The 19012-nt window shown below is 39.3% G+C and overlaps 1 protein-coding gene across 1 annotated transcript; it reads left to right on the top strand.

Moving 5' to 3' along the window:
* The first annotated feature begins 1097 nt into the window (after window positions 1-1097).
* LOC115439726 (methionine--tRNA ligase, cytoplasmic) lies at window positions 1098-18367 on the top strand. Its single transcript, XM_037440102.1, is given in 25 exon segments — window positions 1098-1352; window positions 2030-2153; window positions 2395-2548; window positions 2840-2983; window positions 3586-3683; window positions 5594-5716; window positions 6006-6122; window positions 6480-6555; window positions 6954-7081; window positions 7623-7727; window positions 8687-8864; window positions 9351-9515; window positions 10143-10244; window positions 10597-10714; window positions 11135-11205; window positions 11761-11858; window positions 12245-12393; window positions 13155-13287; window positions 14133-14276; window positions 16588-16726; window positions 17063-17128; window positions 17426-17614; window positions 17765-17839; window positions 17842-17943; window positions 18233-18367. Coding segments are annotated over 25 exon segments (3018 nt in total). The 5' UTR covers window positions 1098-1249; the 3' UTR covers window positions 18350-18367.
* The last annotated feature ends 645 nt before the right edge of the window (window positions 18368-19012 follow it).

Raw genomic sequence — 19012 nt, 5'->3', positions numbered from 1 at the left:
ATGATTAAGATTATTTATTGAGATTTATTAAAATCGACTGATTGTGTCCAAGATCTACACTCTACAGTGATGTTGTGCGTATGGAGATGCACATGTAAGTGACTTTGATGAATTGAGTTATCGGCACCTTCTGGGAGATTTACACCTGCATTCACAAACAATACAATGAGGACGGATAGTGCGCCCGAACGCATAATGTCGGCAATTTCATAGTGTTTTGCTTTGCTTATCTGACAACCAACTGTAGTAAAGTTGTACCTCAATGTTAGTCAACCATAACACCTATGCCTACACATTGCAAAGGCTGTCATACCGAAAACGCTGAAAAACAGACATATTGCTAGCATTGCCCTATCCATAAGTCACGTTTATGAATACAGGGGTTATTATTATAGCATTTCTCTGTACTAAGGTAAGTACCATTTGTGAATACGAGCCAAAGTGAGCCTTAATGACAACTGGATAGCATCCATCAGCCGGTGCGGCTCGGATCGAGTAGCAACGTGATAATCCGCCTCTTAAGTATAATTTGTTTTATAGAAATATACTTATGTATTAAAGACGCATCACAATCGCAATGGACGCTACCTCACGTTCATTATCCATGGAGAGGTATACATAAGTGCAACTAATGCATCCACTCTTCGCCGTGTATTCCAATTTATTGATTGCCACGAAGTATGTGATTTTGATATCTATTCAAAGAGATTCACGTATAGGGCTCATCAAAAACCCACCATCTCTCACCTGATTCTTGTAAGTCAATTTTGTGGCTCATACTATACAAGAATTCAGGGCGGAGATCAATAATTTCGTATCATGTTTTCATATTATGGTTATAATTAAGAGCAAAGTGCTTGTAGCCATAATATAGGAAAAGAATAAACAATATAATAATGCAATATTCAATAAACATCTGGTGATACCCAATTAAACGAAGATTTAAATGCCTATTTGTACTGTAGTTAAAACTCCTTAATTTGTTCGCTTTATAAGTGATTCAACTGTCAATCGACAAAGTGAAAAGATAATATTCCGTATCATACTATTTAGGAACTACAACATGTATGTACTGTTGTTTCTTGTTTTAACCTTTATGAATGAATCTATCTACATGAAATAGCAAATATTATCAAAACGTCAAAAAATTTAATTGCGTTATTGAACCCTGGAACGATTTACTGCCAGCTGGGTAATTTTTAGGTTATGGGAAATTGGAAATTGTAATATCATATAAAAGATATTAAAAATGAAAATTTATACAAATAAAAACAACACTTCCACTCTGAAGCTATTAATAGCGGCAAATTTAGCCGGAAAAAGTGTTACCTTGGAAGAGGCCAGTTTTGAAGGTAGATGTTTCCTTTTTATTTTCAATATAATATTTACATTAAGTTTAAAATGTTATCATAATTTAGCTAGAATAATATTTCTTTACAATTAATTGAATATTATATTACGACAATACTTTTAATACCATTGGCAAATAATGCTTTATTTTGTATGTGTAAGTAAATAAGTTGCATCAGGCTAGATTTCCCCAGATCTATGGAAAAAAAAATTAAAATTATTTTTATCGTAATTAAACTTCAATTAATTTATCTAAATTGTATTTTAAATTATTTCTATTATTTAGTATCTGATGGACAAATTCGCCATGTGTTTCTATTTGTTTTCCTGTGTTTATGACCATGCTTTGCATGCATTGTGCCTATACTTATCTTAGGAAATATTTTAAAATTTAATTTATGATTTTTTTGTTATCACTGTAATAACATAATTTAACAAAGCACAATATTTTAATACTTGATGTTACAATGTAATATTCTTCTAAATAATTTTACAATATACATATATAAGCACTGCCTGTATATAAAGAGCTAACTAATTATCTACCTAAAAAATTTAAAATATTGTGAATCGGATTGACCGATACTCTGTTGTCACACTTTCTCTATGCCTTTGTTCCTAACTTATTTTTCTGGTGGTGCGGTGGTTGTGGGTTATACCGAGGCTGACGTGATTGCAGATGTATTCGCAGGGCCACGCCAACTACCGCTGCTTGAGGTGGACCCAGAGCTCAGCTTCTTCTCAAGCAATGCTGCCACGCAGTATCTATTCCCCATTTTAGATTTGTCTGAGGATGGGCAGTGGTGAGTATTTAATACTAGGATTTTATACAGGAAGTTGTTTATTAATTGGTTATAATAATCCAAATACTATATTTGCAAATTCAAATTTAATAAATACAAATAAGAAACCATTTAAGTGACAAATTTACTTTTCCATTTAACAGTTATTAATGAAAAGATAATTTTATGTACTTGCATCAAAAGAATGGATTCATATTCAGAAAAAATATTATTTGTATCTAACTTTAAAGTATATTTTCAGTCAACAATTGCAAGAATGGGAAGCAACTCGTCTGCAGCCAGCCATAGCTGCTGTGGTATCATCTAAGACAGTGCCCTCAGATCTCAAACAAGCACTCCAAGCGTCTTTACAAACTGTGGATGCTCTATTACAGAAGCACAAGTATTTGCTCGGCGTAAGTAGTGTTACCTTTTAATTTATAATTTAAAATGTCAATTTTTTTATGTTTGGTGGTTTTTAAATGAGCTCTTGGTAATGTTGATATCTTAGTGGTCAAACAGTTATGGGAAGATATTGTTAGTATATCTTTTTCCAGAAATACGAATTTCAGCATTATGCATAGAATAAGTAATGTGGTATTTTAATTGATATTGAATTGATCATAAGTCCAAAACATTCCTACAGGAAGCTAATAAGAAATATCTTTTAGAAAATGATGAGTCTTTTTTTTTATATTTATGATCAGGAGAAGCTGTCAGCAGCCGACATTGCGATATGGAGTACATTGTATCCGCTGCAGCACAATAATGATCTCAAACAACAGTATATGAATGATTTTGTAAACTTGGCACGGTGGGGCCAAGAACTAGCAGCTGCTAAGGCTGTGCAGGTACATTTTTTGAACTGCTAATAGCTTAAGTTTGATTTTTTTTTATTTATGCTTCATTATGATTTATAGGACATAAACAAATAGCTCAATATTTTTTTATTTATTAATGCTTCATTATCCTTTATAGGATTTAACCAAATAACTCAAATATACTTTTAACTTAATATTTGATAATTGATGCTTAAACATCATTCAAAGGCTCACTAAAACAAGCTAACACATTGATGAGTGATGTCATTTACATGGTTATAATTGATTGTACCTTGAGTTCTGGTAGTTTATGTAATAGGTTATTTTAGAGCTCATCTTTTTGGGACAAAAATATGTTTTGATTGATTTTAATGGTCACTAAAATGTATTTATTACCAATAACTAACTATTTTTATGTGTGTAATTTAAATATAAAAAAAATCACGTCGAATTGATAAGCTCCTCCTTTTTTGAAGTCGGTTAAAAAATAAAACTATTTTTACCAATAATCATCATATTAGAAATATAATCTTATTGACATATTATCTACTCCTATTGTGGACCGTACCTAGACTGGTTAATATTCAATGTTTGTACATTTTAATCTCTATTTATAACTATTCACACTATAGGAAGCAGTAAAGCAGTGGGGTGGATCTCCTGAAGGTCCGTTCGGGGCGTCATCAGCCCTCGGCATTCCGCAAGTGGCGAGCCTGGCCTCGCCAATTAGGTAAGTTTCAAAATAATTACATTATTTATCTACATAGATTTTAGTTTTAACATAATACTAATCTGTCTATAGTTTTAGTTATTATGATTTAAGAATTATTAATTTAAATCCAACTTAATTTAATGTAGGATAGCAAATATATGTATATTTAAGAAGTAATTATATCTTTCATTTAAATAATATAAGGTGTAGCCCACAATGTTACTCACAGGTGGGAAGCAATGTGTGACTATAACATATAAATTGTAGGTAAAAACTAAACATAAATTGATAGTATCAGCTTTTTTTTTATTATTGTTTCACAAACCAGACGATACAATTTTACTTAATTCTAATAACATTTTCGTTACTTATTTATATAAATGTATGTCCTAAAATAGTGAACGCGGCGTACATATAACTTAACTTTTATAAATTATCTTATAAATGTGGGCTCAAAATCTTTTAACTACACATAAAATAAAATAGAGAAAAAAAAAGAACATAACAAAAAGGGTGTTATACAATTACCTTTAAGCTAAATTTACAAAATCAATTATAAATTAAGAATATCACATTTTGGGTTAGATTAAGGGTACAAGTTTACGTAATTCGACTGCTAACAGCATTTCTAATTTTAACTTTAGCTGATGAAAAGGAGGAGAAGGAGAAAATGTCAAATTGCTGCCTAATGCCATTGTAGCCCGAAACCATGCGATATAATGCGGAATGTTGCCCCAGATTAGTTTTTAAATGTGGTGTCGCCAAGGTTTTGCGATTGCAAAGACGACTACCTTGGCGGGGGACCACAATTTGAATCTTCTCCAACAAATTTTCACATTCAATATAGCCGTTCATTAACTTATAAAGAAACAAAATATCCGCAATTTTCCTCCTATGAGACAAAGAATTTAGTTTGTAATATTCTAGTCTAGATTCATAATTCTTAAGAAATTTACACTTGCCACTTATATAAGATGTTTGATAAAGAAACCGTTTCTGTACACATTCAACTTTGTTATGGTGGACTTCATATGTAGGATTCCAAATAGAACTTCCATACTCCAAAATACTTCTTATAGTGCAATTATAAACGGGAATGACCACAGCAGGATCTCTAAAAGATTTTAATTGTCTTAAAATGAAACCAGATAAACGGGATGCTTTTTTTACAATTTCATTCATGTGGTAGTGATAACTCAGTTAACTATCCAAAAATACTCCCAAGTCACGAATGACAAACACTTCTTCAAGTGGAAAGTTATTGATGAAATAACCGGTAGAATGGATCGTCTGACTACGCTTTCGAGTAAATTTTATATGCTTACATTTACTTACATTTAACACCATCTGATTTATTCTACACCACTCAGAGACAATATCAATTTTAGTTTGTAATTTGTCTGTATCCTGTGGAGATTCAATGATTTCATATAGCTTTAAATCGTCTGCGTACATTGTGAATTTACTCTTTAACAAGTTAGCTAAGTCATTTATGAATATAAGAAAAAATAAAGGACCTATGTGAGATCCTTGCGGTATTCCTGATGGTACAGTATTTATCTGTGACTTAAAACCCTCTACGACTACCATCTGAGATCGGTTTCGCAGATACGAATCACACCAGCGCAATAATGAACCGTGTATACCCATGGCTCTGACCTTAGCAAGCAAAATGTCATGATTTATAAGATCGAACGCTTTGCTAAAGTCGGTGTATACAGCATGTACCTCTTTGCCACCATCTATAGCTTCAGTAATATCACTAGTAAAACTTAAAAGATTTGTTGTAGTGGATTTTTTGAGGAGAAAACCGTGTTGTGCTGGATTGAGCCGTTGTTTGACATGCCAATATATTTACAATAGCACATATTAAATTTACATATATTAAATTTAGCTTTACAATATTCATAGTTATTTTTTGATTGTAGGTCACCCGAAGATGGTGTTGCGACTGAGGCAGGTCCAACGCCGGAAGAGGTGGAAGCGGCGAAGGAGAATTGGCTCAACGGACTTAAAAACCTCCAGGAACCACTACCAGAAGCGAAGATAGTGTAAGCTTTTTAGGCTATAGTAAATTTTATTAAAATTCATAGATGGCGCTGAAATCAAATTATACCATAAAGTTGTAACTACCCTCGCAAATAATATTAATAATTGACAAAATTATTGTGCTAATGATTATAACAAGATATCATAAAGAAACGAAAAGAATAAACATTTATAAATATATAGTTATACTTTTCAGTACAATATAAATTGTAAAACTTACTTAGAGACCTTAGTTCCGTAGATATTATCAGCTATTTCATTTTGGGTGATACAAAAGTAATATTTATTTAGATTACCAATAAAAGGCCGTAAGAACATGTTAGTAACGGCGGCGCTGCCGTACGTGAACAACGTGCCGCATCTCGGCAATATTATCGGGTGTGTGCTCTCCGCCGATATATTTGCAAGGTAAGCAAATTATATTTTATACAATTTAAGTTATTTTACTCGTATTTTTTTTTTATCAAAAAATATTATATAAATATAAAATTATTAACAAGATATAAACCTTTGAAATTCGATATAAGGCTATATTGCAAAATTGAATATAGTAAAATACCCTATTGAATAATGGATGAACAAATTACACTTGAAGCTGGGCTGGGCTGAGTTATAAGATACCTAGGTCTGGTATCCTTATCACGACCATGTACAATTATTTCTTGTTTGTTTGCTGTAAATTATGTAATTATTAGGTTTTTTAGCGTGTATAATTTATACATTTAAAGTTGAATTACTCTATAATATTATCTTGTATGACTACAGGTATTGTCGATTGTGTGACTACAACACTTTATTCGTTTCCGGCACAGACGAGTATGGAACAGCCACTGAAACGAAGGTTAGCATTTTCTCTGTTAAATAATTTATATTATTTGCTATGGGAGTAAGTTCCTGGGATAAAATTATGTAATCCAGGACATGATTTAGCCGTGTGCCAAATTTCATTTAAATCTGTTTATTTGTTTTTGCCTTTACTACAAGTAAGAAGTAAGATAATATCAGGACAACAAAATCACATTATAACCGTATCTCTACGTTTATACTATTTCTCTATGTTGTGGGAATTAGGGCACTTCCAGGTGTCATTCTACAGAACGGCCTTACGGACCACTCGTCAAATAAACAAAAACCATAACTTATAGAATATACCATCAACGTAACGTCATATTGTAAATCAAAGAATGATTTATCTGTCGCTTTAATTATTGATGTTATCTAAGTGTATTATTATCCTAGGCGTTGGAGGAGGGTCTGACGCCGCGTCAGATCTGCGACAAATACTTCGACATTCACAACTCGGTGTACCGGTGGTTCAACATCGGCTTCGACTACTTCGGACGCACGAGCACCGACGAGCAGACATTGTAAGTAATACACTATATAGGTCATTTCATCCACGAAGACGCGTCCTACCGCTTTTTGTGGATGGGTGTAGTTGGGGTGTCATGGGGTAAGGGGACTAATCCAAGCCTCGGCCCGGACGCTATCCATAGTAGTGTGCGTGTGCTCTCATGCTGGTTAGGCACACTCACGCCCACTATAACCGATTAGGGAAAATAGTGGAGCGCGTTTTTGTGAATCAAATGATCTATACACCCCACTAGCTCTATCGTCAAAGGCGCCTCCTTACGGCCAATGATCAAAGCTCGATCGTTTAAAATTAGTCCGTACGTGGTGTGCGTAAGACGCACGAGTTTGGATGCCGGCGTCCGTGTGGGCTTGAGAGTTAGTCTAGTATAGACAGTATCATCCATGAGGGCCGAAGGCTGGAGCGGGAATAAAAACAGAATTCAAAGACTAAGTATATTGCTACTAGAATAATGAAAAAAACTGTCACATGAAATGTATTTTTTTTTTCTTGATACTGCAACACTAAATACTAATAATGATTATTATTTGTTACAGAATAGCACAACAGATGTTCCTCAAATTGAGAGAGAACGGGTTCATCAGCTCACAGTCAGTGGATCAGCTTCTTTGTCAAAACTGCGACAGGTTTTTGGCTGATAGGTAAGAATGACAATAATAATCTAAAAACATGATACATATTATGTTTTCTCATAAACTTATAAATAAAGATTCCAAAATATATTAGTCAGATCCTTTATTTCAAAATTTCCTAAATTGACAGTAAGTATTACAATCATCAAAACAAAGCAATATGATTTTTTTTTTAATCTTAGGTATGCAATGGTATTACCACACGTTTTAGCCGATTACCCGAGAATAATAACGCTTTTATTTAGTAACTAGATTGTAATTTCTCTATATTAAGGCTTGTTTCACAACTTTGAGTTAATTTTATTTAACAGTCATATTTTCCCAGTACTCATTTTATTATTATTTATTTAGGAGCATAGATTAGAGTATGACTTTTGTTCATCATCATCATCATCATAACGTTTCATCGTAACGTTTTCCTGTACGCCCCAACCCACCCCTCCAAAAGTTACATTTTTTTTGTAATATTTACAATTATGCTACGCAAAGTACCGGAAAGTAGCTAAAATATCTTTGCTATAGTTTTTTAAAAAAAAAAAACAATGTTACATAACACGTTGTACGAACCCCCCCTGCCGCTCCTGCAACGCATCGTAACGTTTTAGGAGACCCCCCTCCCCTTCAAATTACGTTACGTAATACTTTACGGCAGGGGTGGCCAACTTGGTAAGACCCAAGATCTATTTTTCACTGATGATACTCTGTGCGATTTACCAAGCTACATACATCTTGAAATCTTAAATGAAACAAAATAGTTCAGTACACAATTTATTATTATTTTGATTAAAAAATGATACAAGACGATGCCTGCGGCAGTTAGTGATTAGGTATGTTGCGCGGTCTGTTCTACGTATTTATATTTTTGCCTTGCCACGATCGACTGGACTTGATGTCGCGATCGACCGGTTGGCCACCCCTGCTTTACGGCCTATTAGAGTAATTATATATCCGTCGCTGGTATGCATCAGGTTCGTGGAGGGCACGTGTCCGCACGCGGGCTGCGCGTACGAGTCTGCGCGGGGCGACCAGTGCGACAAGTGCGGCAAACTCATCAACGCCACGGAGCTGCTGCAGCCGCGGTGCAAGCTCTGCGGACACCAGCCCACAATCAAACCCAGCGAGCAGCTGTTCATAGAACTTGGACAGGTAGGTTGTTGGTTTGGTTTGTTTAGGTAGAATAAGGTGCCTCCGCAACGTATGATTAATGGTAGGAGACTGCACATTTACCTTTAGAGGAACGGATCTGTTTCTCTAGGCAAGTTCTACATCTAGGGAATTTTTGGCTGGACCGACAGCAGCCTCTCCTAAGGTTGATGTTCAGGGCTGGTATTTAATAGCCAATAGCATGCATAGTGTCGTGAAAATTGACTATTGCGTTTGATATTCGATTAACATCCGTTTGACACGCAAACAATGCAATGGATTGAAGAAGTTTCGTTGCAACCGCAACTTACTTATAAATATTATAGTACTCGTTTTACTACTACATATATATTTATATATATATATATATATATATATATATATATATATATATATATATATATATATATATATATATATATATAAAATGTACCGTAAAATATTTACGAACTTACCACATACTAACTTTAATGTTAACTTATCTTTCAGCTCGAGCCGTCAATAAGAACTTGGATATCGACAGTGGAAAAGGACTGGTCGCCGTCCGCCAGGGCCGTCGCCAGGTCGTGGCTGCGGGAGCCGCTGCGCGCCAGGGCTGTCACTAGGGACCTTAAGTGGGGAGTGCCTGTACCCATAGAAAAATACAGTAATAAGGTAAATAATTAATTACTACAAATTCATAATTCGATAGCCTAGTTGGTTGTGGAACGGACTGCCGAGACGAATGCCCGCATGTTCATATCTTAAGGGCACACACCTCAGACGTTTCTAAAAAAATTATGTGTGTATTCTTTGTAAATTATCGCTTGCTTTAACGGTGAAGGAAACCATCGTGAGGAAACCTGCATACCTGAGAAATTCTCTATAGGAAGTTTCGAGGGTGTGTGAAGTCTACCAAGCCGCATTAGGCCAGCGTGGTAGACTAAAGCCTAATCCCTCTCATTAGTAAAGGAGGCCCGTGCCCAACAGTGGAATAGTATATAATACAGGGCTGATATTATAATTCATAATTTGTGCAATACACGTTATATTATATCTGTATCACCCATTGAATACTATTAAACTGTAATGACTTATGTACTCAACATATAAAAAACGAACTGATTACGAGCTTTATTGATCAGTGCACTTGCCTCGCAAATAACAGAATTTGTTATACTACATACTAATGCAAATGAAACACGAAACACGCGTACGATGTATCTGTAATCGAAACACGTTGCCAACTCGTTAAAACATGCGCATGCGCCTAACATTGAACCAAGTTTGTTTGTGTCGCAGGTGTTTTACGTATGGTTCGACGCGCCCATCGGTTACATGAGTATAACACAATCTGCCACTAAACAATACGAGAAATGGTGGAAACCGGATAAAGACTGTGAAGTGAGTACAATTCTTGTATATTTATATTTGAACGGGTTATAAAATACGATTTGATATAAAATATGTATTTGATGTTTATTACTATATACATAAAGATGAACTTAGCCATATTGAAACAAAATTGATCACCGGTAGAAAGAGATAAAGAATCAAAGTGGACAATTATTTTCTATGCAGTCCACTAGTTATATCTCTAGCGAGAAACTAGTCTAGGATAATGCAATAATAATCATTGAGATCTCTCATAGCACTCTTTAACTTACTTTCGAAGTAATTAACATAGAACCGTATAACTTAAGGTAACATTTGATGATAGTGTTCTAGATTTATCTATGACTTCACCCTGTTACAGGTAACATTATGCCAATTCATGGCGAAGGACAACGTACCATTCCACGCGGTGATGTTCCCCGCGACGCTACTCGGAGTCAACGAGGGACACGTGCTAGTCAAACATCTGTACGCCACAGGTATTAAGAACTATATTTAACTGCACAAAAAAATAAAACTAGTTTATATATTGGTCTATGTTGGTATATATATGTATGTGGTTAATGAATGTCCTCTAGCTTTTATTTAACTCCAATTAATATATTCCGTAACATATTATGATTAAATTTAAAATGTCCATATGTTTTAATTGTTATTTAGAAGAAATAATAATTATAATTATCCCTATACATTGTTTTAACGTCACATAAGCAACTTTGTTCGGCTACGTGATAAATAAAGTATTTTATTTTTTATTAACTGTGCAATGTTTCTTTATGCTTATCGTGAAGGATTTATTATGATGATTGGCTTCTTGGTTAACATTATCAGGGGATTTTACCTTAAAAATGTATTTTAATATTTTAGACATTTTTTTACAATAAGTGTTTTATTCACAGAATATCTGAATTACGAGGAGAGCAAGTTCTCGAAATCGCGAGGTGTGGGCGTTTTCGGAACCGATGCACAGGTTAGTAACTTTCAGGGTGGTTCGATATTAATGATGAATTACGCTTATTACGATATAAGAAGCTACAATTTTATCCCTTCGTTGTCAGGAAACATTTACTTATAGTCTCAATTTATTAGGAACTGAACAACTTAAAAGTCATCCGCATCATTGTAAAATAAACATGTGTAATTCTTTAAATACTTTCCCGAAAACCGAATGAATGAATCCTTCCAAGCCGGATTTCGGCTTCGGCGGCAAATTCCAACAGAGATCAGCCAAGTACGCAGGACACATTATTGTTACCTGTGCGTTATTGCGTACACAAGTGTGTGCGCAATACAGGTACACTCTCCGTTCCTTCACTCTCACAGTCCGGTGACACGGCAATGGAGATCAGGCGCAGGTCCAACGTTTTTACGTGCTTTTCGTGGTACGGGGTATCACACCGCTATCTTACCGACTCTGAGCTGCGACTGAGTAGTTTTTAAAATGGAAAAATCTAGTCACATTTATTAATCTCAACCCTTTTACTTATAACATGGTTTTATTGAAGCTTTACATAATTTTATTTAGGAAACGGGCATCCCTTCGGACGTGTGGCGCTTCTACCTCGCCAGCATACGACCAGAAACCTCCGACTCGAGCTTCAGTTGGACCGAACTTGGAACAAGGTAATTATTCAATAAGAATGGGGCTATTTTTAAACGACTTTCAATTCGATTGTATTATTTGTAATGTGTATTTGATATTTAAAAACGGACAATGCGACTGTGCGCCCATACCGATATTTTTATTTGTAGGTTTGTATCGTAAACAATAATTCTATGTATGTACGTCTGTACGATCGCTTTTTCTCTATTTCACTTCTCTGCCCGTATTCACATGAGAGATATATACAAGCGCATATTTTATTATGTATATCCATGTAACCGCAAGTAGTATACTTAATATGGTACTTCTAATTAAAATTTTCATCGATATGTATTGTAAAATCAAAAACAATATAAATCACTACAATTTGAATTCGTAATCGTGTACTAAATTTGTTTTTATTTAGAAACAACTCGGAGCTGCTGAACAACCTGGGCAACTTCTGCCACCGGTCGTTGAGTTTCTGCGCGAACACGTTCAAGGGCCGCGTGCCCGACCTCACGCTCACGCACGCGGACTACGAACTGATAGCACTCGTCAATAGGGAGATAGTTGGTGAGTGAACGATTATAGCCCGGACTATTATAAAAATAAGTGTTATTTTTAATATAAAAATAAGTGTTTTTTTTAATATAAAATAAGTGTTTTTATATAAAAATAAGTGTTTTTATATAAAAATCAGTGTTTTTTTAACATAAAATTAAGTATTTTTTATATAAAAATAAGTGTTTTTTTATATAAAAATCAGTGGTTTTTTTATATAAAAATAAGTGTTTTTTGATATAAAAATAAGTGTTTTTTTACATAAAAATAACACGCCGCTCATTTGTTGTGAAGTGATATAATTATAGTCTATATTTTAGGCTCTATAATTATATCCTTTAAACTCGATAAAATGATGCTTTGGAATTGAAGTTTGTTGGCACAAATAGACCACGGATAGTATCTACCCAAATAAAGTCTTTAACATTGTAGTTTTTCGGCATACAGTTAGGTAATAGATCTACCTTACCTAAATATATTTCGTAAGAGACTTACCAAGTATGACCATGTATATATCGACGTTTGAAAGGCTAAGACTTAAGCGACATTTGTTTTGCGATACTAAGTTTCATACATATTTAAAATCAGCACTTTTTTCTTTCTTTTTTTTTTTTTTAGCTAGTTAAACTTTTTCTATAAAAATGTCGCTTAAGTCAATTGGCGTTTCAACAGTCGATATTTTTTTTATAACTGTACTCTTTTAAATACACTTCAAAAAGGAAGAAATAATTTTTTATCCCGCTATCCGAATAAAACGATTCATTTATCCGTAGCGTACGTGCAGCACATGGAGAAGGGCCGACTGAGAGACGCGCTGCGACACGTGCTATCGATATCGCGCCTCGGCAACCACCACATGCAGGCCGAACAACCTTGGGTGTTGCTCAAGGGATCTGATGAGGACAAGTGAGTGTTACATTATAGAGATTATCCAGGGATGTAACGTCATATTGTGCTGATCGATGATTTTTAGGAAACACAAAATAAGACTCATTGAAATCACTTTGATATAAAAAATTGTACTCATGAAGAGAGGTGCTTGTTTTACTATATGGGTAAAAACCGCTTAGATGTTAAATATAAGACGACCAAATACAAAAGTGAAACATTTTACTGACGGCCTTAACTCGATTCTGCAAAGTGGTTTCGGGTTAAGCAGAAAGCCGGTTTATTCTGCAATTTTTTTATGGTCATGCCAAAGTGACCCCACTGCACCTGATGGTAACTAGAGTGGGGTCCAGATAGAGTGTCGCAGACGAAAGATATTTATCCCTCGCTAGTCGACCCAATTATTCCGGCCAGTTTGAACCCGGAAATATATAGGCTGATACCGGAATACGAGTTTTTTTCTATCGTTTTTTGTGTATTGTGGTCACTATCCGAGCGGATACTTACCATCAATTTTTTTTTATAAACATGCTCTGACCCCAATAGGAGTAGACGCAGCCCCGGATCTGGGGGGAGGGGGGGGGCAAGCCAGGGCCCGTGCCCCGGGCGGCGAATTTAGAGGGCAGCAAAGTCAAACTTGGCAGACAATACACAACTTATTATTAACGCAACTTTGACTACTGAGACATCCAGTACATTACACATATAAATTATTTCCCGCGGGGAGCGAAATCATGATGATAATGATGACAAAAGTAAAAATATAGGTGGTCAGGGGCGGCATTATCCAGATGTTGCCCCGCCTCCAAAATTCAAGATCCGGGACTGAGTAGACGATGAAATAACGTTGAATCGTTTTGCAGAGAGCGCGGCGGCGCGGCCATCGCGCTGTGCTGCCAGCTCGTCGCGCTCGTGTGCGCCGCGCTCGCGCCCTTCGCGCCCGACGCCGCGCGCCGCCTGCGCGCGCAGCTCGGCCTGCCCGCCAGCGCGCTGCGGATCAACCCCGCGTGAGTACACCTCCCACCACCGACAGCTAGGACTCATTACATCGCGCTGTGCTGCCAGCTCGTCGCGCTCGTGTGCGCCGCGCTCGCGCCCTTCGCGCCCGACGCCGCGCGCCGCCTGCGCGCGCAGCTCGGCCTGCCCGCCAGCGCGCTGCGGATCAACCCCGCGTGAGTACACCTCCCACCACCACACACTTGTAGCACTCATTACATCGCGCTGTGCTGCCAGCTCGTCGCGCTCGTGTGCGCCGCGCTCGCGCCCTTCGCGCCCCCGCCGCCCGCCGCCGGCGCGCGCAGCTCGGCCTGCCCGCCAGCGCGCTGCGGATCAACCCCGCGTGAGTACACCTCCCACCACCCACACACTTGTAGCACTCATTACATCGCGCTGTGCTGCCAGCTCGTCGCGCTCGTGTGCGCCGCGCTCGCGCCCTTCGCGCCCGACGCCGCGCGCCGCCTGCGCGCAGCTCGGCCTGCCCGCCAGCGCGCTGCGGATCAACCCCGCGTGAGTACACCTCCCACCACCACACACTTGTAGCACTCATTACATCGCGCTGTGCTGCCAGCTCGTCGCGCTCGTGTGCGCCGCGCTCGCGCCCTTCGCGCCCGACGCCGCGCGCCGCCTGCGCGCGCAGCTCGGCCTGCCCGCCAGCGCGCTGCGGATCAACCCCGCGTGAGTACACCTCCCACCACCACACACTTGTAGCACTCATTACATCGCGCTGTGCTGCCAGCTCGTCGCGCTCGTGTGCCGCGCGCTCGCGCCCCTCGCGCCCGACGCCGCGCGCCGCCTGCGCGCGCAGCTCGGCCTGCCCGCCAGCGCGCTGCGGATCAACCCCGCGTGAGTACACCTCCCACCACCACACACTTGTAGCACTCATTACATCGCGCTGTGCTGCCAGCTCGTCGCGCTCGTGTGCGCCGCGCTCGCGCCCTTCGCGCCCGACGCCGCGCGCCGCCTGCGCGCGCAGCTCGGCCTGCCCGCCAGCGCGCTGCGGATCAACCCCGCGTGAGTACACCTCCCACCACCACACACTTGTAGCACTCATTACATCGCGCTGTGCTGCCAGCTCGTCGCGCTCGTGTGCGCCGCGCTCGCGCCCTTCGCGCCCGACGCCGCGCGCCGCCTGCGCGCGCAGCTCGGCCTGCCCGCCAGCGCGCTGCGGATCAACCCCGCGTGAGTACACCTCCCACCACCACACACTTGTAGCACTCATTACATCGCGCTGTGCTGCCAGCTCGTCGCGCTCGTGTGCGCCGCGCTCGCGCCCTTCGCGCCCGACGCCGCGCGCCGCCTGCGCGCGCAGCTCGGCCTGCCCGCCAGCGCGCTGCGGATCAACCCCGCGTGAGTACACCTCCCACCACCACACACTTGTAGCACTCATTACATCGCGCTGTGCTGCCAGCTCGTCGCGCTCGTGTGCGCCGCGCTCGCGCCCTTCGCGCCCGACGCCGCGCGCCGCCTGCGCGCGCAGCTCGGCCTGCCCGCCAGCGCGCTGCGGATCAACCCCGCGTGAGTACACCTCCCACCACCACACACTTGTAGCACTCATTACATCGCGCTGTGCTGCCAGCTCGTCGCGCTCGTGTGCGCCGCGCTCGCGCCCTTCGCGCCCGACGCCGCGCGCCGCCTGCGCGCGCAGCTCGGCCTGCCCGCCAGCGCGCTGCGGATCAACCCCGCGTGAGTACACCTCCCACCACCACACACTTGTAGCACTCATTACATCGCGCTGTGCTGCCAGCTCGTCGCGCTCGTGTGCGCCGCGCTCGCGCCCTTCGCGCCCGACGCCGCGCGCCGCCTGCGCGCGCAGCTCGGCCTGCCCGCCAGCGCGCTGCGGATCAACCCCGCGTGAGTACACCTCCCACCACCACACACTTGTAGCACTCATCACAACACCATTATAAATGTTAGCTTTTAGGCCAGATAGTTCAAATTAGTAATTTCTTGCACATACTTGGGACTATTTTATAGGGATAAAACCTCAATCAGAGGGAGACAGAATCATTCAGATTCTATGCCCCAATCAGAGGCAAGAATCGCACGCAATATTTGCTAATAATAGCTATTAAATTTTTGTATCATAATTTAGACAAGCGAGAACTAAAAACTCGCATGCAATTATATCATACGAAAAACACTCACTGTGACTGGATTACACGATGACATTTTGTCTCGTACATTAGAATATCATGCAAATCATTATGAACATCTAAAAATTCGTATACGATTTTCGATTGTAATACTAACAACAGAGTTGTCTAATATCATGTCTAATATTATAATTATCATGTAAATAGAACTATTTAACGATTGCAGAAATCCATCGCTGATCCAATATTTGCCGCCTGGTCACGTGATCGGCAAACCGGAGCCTCTTTTCGCGAAAATCGAACAAGATCTATTGGATAAACTGCGTGCCAAGTACGCTGGCACGCAGAGCGAGCGGGCGAATAAGGTAACAGTAATAGTTACCTTCTAATTATTAATGTTTTGTAATTTTTTTTCCCCTTAAGTTGTTAAATGATATTAAAACGCGTCAACACAGCTCCTTTAAAACAATATGTGCAGAATGCAGAAAAAGATTTTTCTATAAACCCCTATATAAAGTTTAATTATTTTTGCATTATAGCGGTTGTTTATTTATTTCTAATAATCTTACTTATTTCTAGTCAATTGATTATTTCTATTTTCTTTTCTGTTAACTATAGCAAATATAATTGTAATTACTATCTCAGTATTTTTTATAAAAATCAATGAATCAAATGTGAAAGGCCTTTTTATGTTTTAACAGGAGAATGGCTCTGCCCAAGGTGGTTCAAATTCAGTAGCCGATCTCGAAAAGGCTGTTGCGGCACAGGTATAAAATGCATTGTTTTATATTATTTTTAATAACAATTACTGGGTACATAATATACCGCATAATGATTATGATTTTTTTCTACTTATAAGATGACAATAGACCTAGGCTCACTGTCCATCAGGCAGCAGCCTAGAGCTGATTGATACGTAGTCTTCCAATAATACATATATTATGGTCTACAATTTTTATTTTCTATCTGAAGTAAGTTTTTGAAGACAAAACCTCACGATTATTTTTGTGATTATTATCGAATCTTTCTTAGATTAATTCTTATTACTAATTATCCTCTGCCAGGGCGAGACAGTGCGAAAACTCAAAGCGTCAACGAAAGACAAGACCGTGTGGCAGCCGGAGGTGAACAAACTGTTGGAGCTGAAGAAACAGCTCGCAGCGGCCCAGAGTCAGGCGCAAGCTGCGCCGGCGCCGACCCAAGTCAACGGCGCTGGCGATGTTGCCAGCTTAGAGAAAGCTATTGCCGAACAGGTGTAGTAAAATAACTTGTGGATTATACAAACCAACGAAAAAATTCATTCTTATATATATATATACATAAATACTCACCATGATTTGTTAAACATCACTTATAAATTACTTCAGTATTCATTTATTTTATTTTTACTTAAATGAATGCAGGGCGATAAAGTGCGACAACTCAAAGCTTCAACAAAAGACAAGGCAGTATGGCAACCAGAAGTGGATAAACTGTTGGGAGTTTGAAGAAACAACTCGCTGCGGCGCAGGCCCAGGGCGCCAGCTCATCCAACGCGCCGGCCGAAGATGCTGCTAGCCTTGAAAAAGCTATAGCTGAACAGGTAGATAGTTATCACTTATTATCGGTGTTAACTGTTAAACAACTAAACCCATAATACTTCTAATAGTAACATTGTTGCAGCATACATAAGAAAAATACGTTAAAAGGTTGCTGCTGACAATATTAGCCTGCTTTGCTTTTCATACATTGATTATACCCAAAAGGGACTAATAAAACTTTTACATATATTTATGATGCCTTCGAGTAATTTCAGTCCAATACTTTTTGTGTATTCAGCATGATCAATGTTCTAGATGAGGTATAAAAATAATTGTATTGTTTTTTTTTAGGGCGATAAAGTGCGAAAGTTGAAGGCGTCGACCAAAGATAAGGCGGTGTGGCAGCCAGAGGTGAATGTGCTGCTCGACCTGAAAAAACGGCTCGCCGCGCTGCAGACAAGCAAATAAATTATTTATTCATCCATAGCCTATTATTTTATTATTTACTTAATAAAAAATATGCTAAAAAGTGTTTACCAAAGCACCGTGCGAGCCTTTTATAAGTGCTGTGTCGAGAGGTTGCCCGGTTTCAAATTTCTTTCAAGGCAAGGTGTAAGCGCTAGGCTTTGGGAAGTCCCCGCTGCAATTGTTTCCCTACCTGAACGCAAAAAACTTAAAAACTGCCCAGCAGATTTCGATGAAATTTGGCATGGAGATAGATTAAGACAGGGTAGACATAAGATATAGGGACAATCTAGATATAGGGTACTGTTTATCCCGGAAAAAATTATAACGGGACTTTTAGTTTGTAAAACTCTCACACGGGAAAACTCGCGGGCGACTTATAAGTCGTTTTTTTTTATTAGTGACGTTCCAGGGGTATCATTATATGCCTTGGAACCAGTTCCGGATTTTTTTTATGAGTGTAGGCCCCTTTATTTCCTCCACCCATGATTTTCATTTGTTTGTATTATGGAAGGCACTAAAGTTAAATAAACGAATAATTAATTAAATCAAGTGAGCGTCCTCTGAAATCTGCCGCCCTTAAAAGCGTGTCGCCCATAGACCGCGGCCTATACGGCCTATTTACAAATTCACACTGCAGTTGGAACAATATTTCAATTTTTTATT

This window comes from Manduca sexta, chromosome 18 (genome assembly GCF_014839805.1).
Source record: "Manduca sexta isolate Smith_Timp_Sample1 chromosome 18, JHU_Msex_v1.0, whole genome shotgun sequence".
Taxonomy (NCBI): Eukaryota; Metazoa; Arthropoda; class Insecta; order Lepidoptera; family Sphingidae; genus Manduca; species Manduca sexta.
Note: the sequence above shows the minus strand (reverse complement) of the source record. Positions and strands in the feature narration are given on the sequence as shown.